We start from the raw sequence: 2,014 nt of genomic DNA, 5'->3' as shown, positions 1-2,014 counted from the left end.
GTCCAGGGGCTCCGGGCCCGCCGGGCCCACGGGAAACACATCCCTGAGGGGGTTGGGGTCCCCGCAGAAGTAGCGGGCGCACAGCTGGTAGGTGGCCGAATGGTACATGACCAGGGAGTTGGCCCTGTCGTCCAGGCACCAGACCACCTCCTCGCCCCTGCACTCGGAGCTGCACACGATGGACGTGACCAGCGAGGGCGCGCAGAAGGGCTCCAGCCGCCTGCGGATCTCCAGGGCCGCGCAGTCCACGACCAGCAGGCCCGGCCCGTTGCTGCACCAGACCTCGGAGCCGCTGTTGACCACCTCCATGGCCTTCACCGGGTACGGGTTCTGCCGCACGTCGTCGTCGGCGATGCCGAACTTGGACCTGTTGGCCGTGTGTGAGCACAGGTAGGAGCAGCTGTCGTCGGGGGCGCCCCGCACCACGGAGAACACGGCCACCAGCCCGTCCGCCAGGCCCGCCAGCACCAGGTAGGAATTCTGCCGGGAGAAGGCGGAATGCTCTAGTCTCGTGCATTCCGGGGAGGAACGGGCGGGTGCGGGACGCGCCTCTGCACGCACCCCACCAGCACCCTGAGGAGTCAGGCCCCTGAAAAGGCAGGGACCGGAAGAGCCACCGCTGCCTTCCCTGGAGCGAGCGGGAGAGGAAGAGGCAGTGTGAGCAGCAGGGAGCTGCCTTCTCTGGGTCACCGCAGTGTCCCTCAGAGGCCGGACGTGGTTCCTTCCCTCCTGTTACCATGACAGCTGTCGCGGGCACTGGGTGGGTCTAGGGGCCTCCTGCCTGTGCCTCACCACCGCCCCGGGGTGCCGGCCTGGCACGGGGAAGGGCTGAGCCTCATGCGTCTCTGCGACCCCAGGGGTTGGTGCTGGAGGCCCTCGAGGGCCAGGCTGTCCGAGGTAAAGAGAGGACCGGCCTCTGACGCCACGGCACCATCAATAAGCCCTGAGAAGTTGATCGAAATCTGCCCTCAGGACTTGAGGAAACGGAGCAGCCAAGGCACACGGGAGCGACGTCTCTGTCAGAGCCCAGCTCCAGGCCCCGGTCAGGACACTGAGCCCCACGTCCCGGCCGGGTGTGCCTGCACGTGTGCAGGGATGCAGGGGTCTGCCACCCAACCTGGCAGGGAGGCTCTGCACAGAGCCGGCTTTATTCCCTCTGGCCGGGCGAGCGGTGGTGCCCTGGCTTGGGGGCTCTGGCCAGCAGTGGCCTTAAATAACGCTTTGTGTCGCGTCTCCTGCGCTCTGCCGCAGGCCGGGGCCCGAGCTGCCCAGCCTCGCGATGCGGCCGTCGTCGTAAATGACTGAGGTTGATTTCAGACTGAGGTTGATTTTTTTTTTTTTTTTAAGCAACGAAACTGTGTGAGAGAGAAGAACGCCTGTGATTCGGGACCCCCCGGAAGTGACAGTATCGCTCGCGTTTGCCTAGTGTCGGCCTTTCCACGACCGCTTCTCATCCCCATTTTACAGATGGGAAAACAAGTCCGACGCTGACAGCCAATACACGTCGACAAAGCAACACCGATAACGACACCGCGAGCGTGTACTGCGAGCGGGGAGTGACAGGCGGGGGCCTCAGGGCGGCTGAGCGGGGAGCAGGGCCTGGATCCCTGAGGCCACCGGGGCCGAGAATGTAAAGAATGTCTTCGAAGGCCGGGAATGCGTGCGGGGCAGCTCCTTAGAGCAGGGCCCTTGGCCTCCATCTTCAGAACTGAATTCGAGGCGGTGGGGGAGAGGTGTGCGCAGCCCGCGGGGTTTCTGGTGGGAAGCGCCCCTCAGGGTGGGTGCTGGGTGGCGCCAGCTGGGGGTCCCTCACTGGCCCCGCAGAGGCACCTCAGTCTGCTCCCGGGAGTGGCAGAGCTGCCTGGGACCTGGGCTGGGGGAGCCTCGCTCGGGGTTTCGTTTGAGAGAAGCCGGGGCTGGACCGGACAGAGAAGGACCCAGCTCTGGAGGACTCTGGGGCTGGCTGCGGGGGCGCCAGCGGGGGCGGAGACGGGGAAGGAGAGCTGGCAGCCCC

At 66.0% G+C, this 2,014-nt stretch overlaps 1 protein-coding gene across 1 annotated transcript in view; it reads right to left on the bottom strand.

Annotated features, from left to right (window-relative positions):
• Positions 1–2,014, bottom strand: part of LRRK1 (leucine rich repeat kinase 1) — a 119,477-nt gene that overhangs the window by 2,758 nt on the left and 114,705 nt on the right. The window contains exon 27 of the mRNA XM_023529015.1: positions 1–480. Within this exon, the coding sequence (XP_023384783.1) occupies positions 1–480 (480 nt within the window). The remainder of the gene's footprint in view (positions 481–2,014) is intronic.

This window comes from Pteropus vampyrus, unplaced genomic scaffold (genome assembly GCF_000151845.1).
Source record: "Pteropus vampyrus isolate Shadow unplaced genomic scaffold, Pvam_2.0 Scaffold34, whole genome shotgun sequence".
Lineage (NCBI taxonomy): Eukaryota > Metazoa > Chordata > Mammalia > Chiroptera > Pteropodidae > Pteropus > Pteropus vampyrus.
This window is presented reverse-complemented; position numbering and strand designations above follow the sequence as displayed.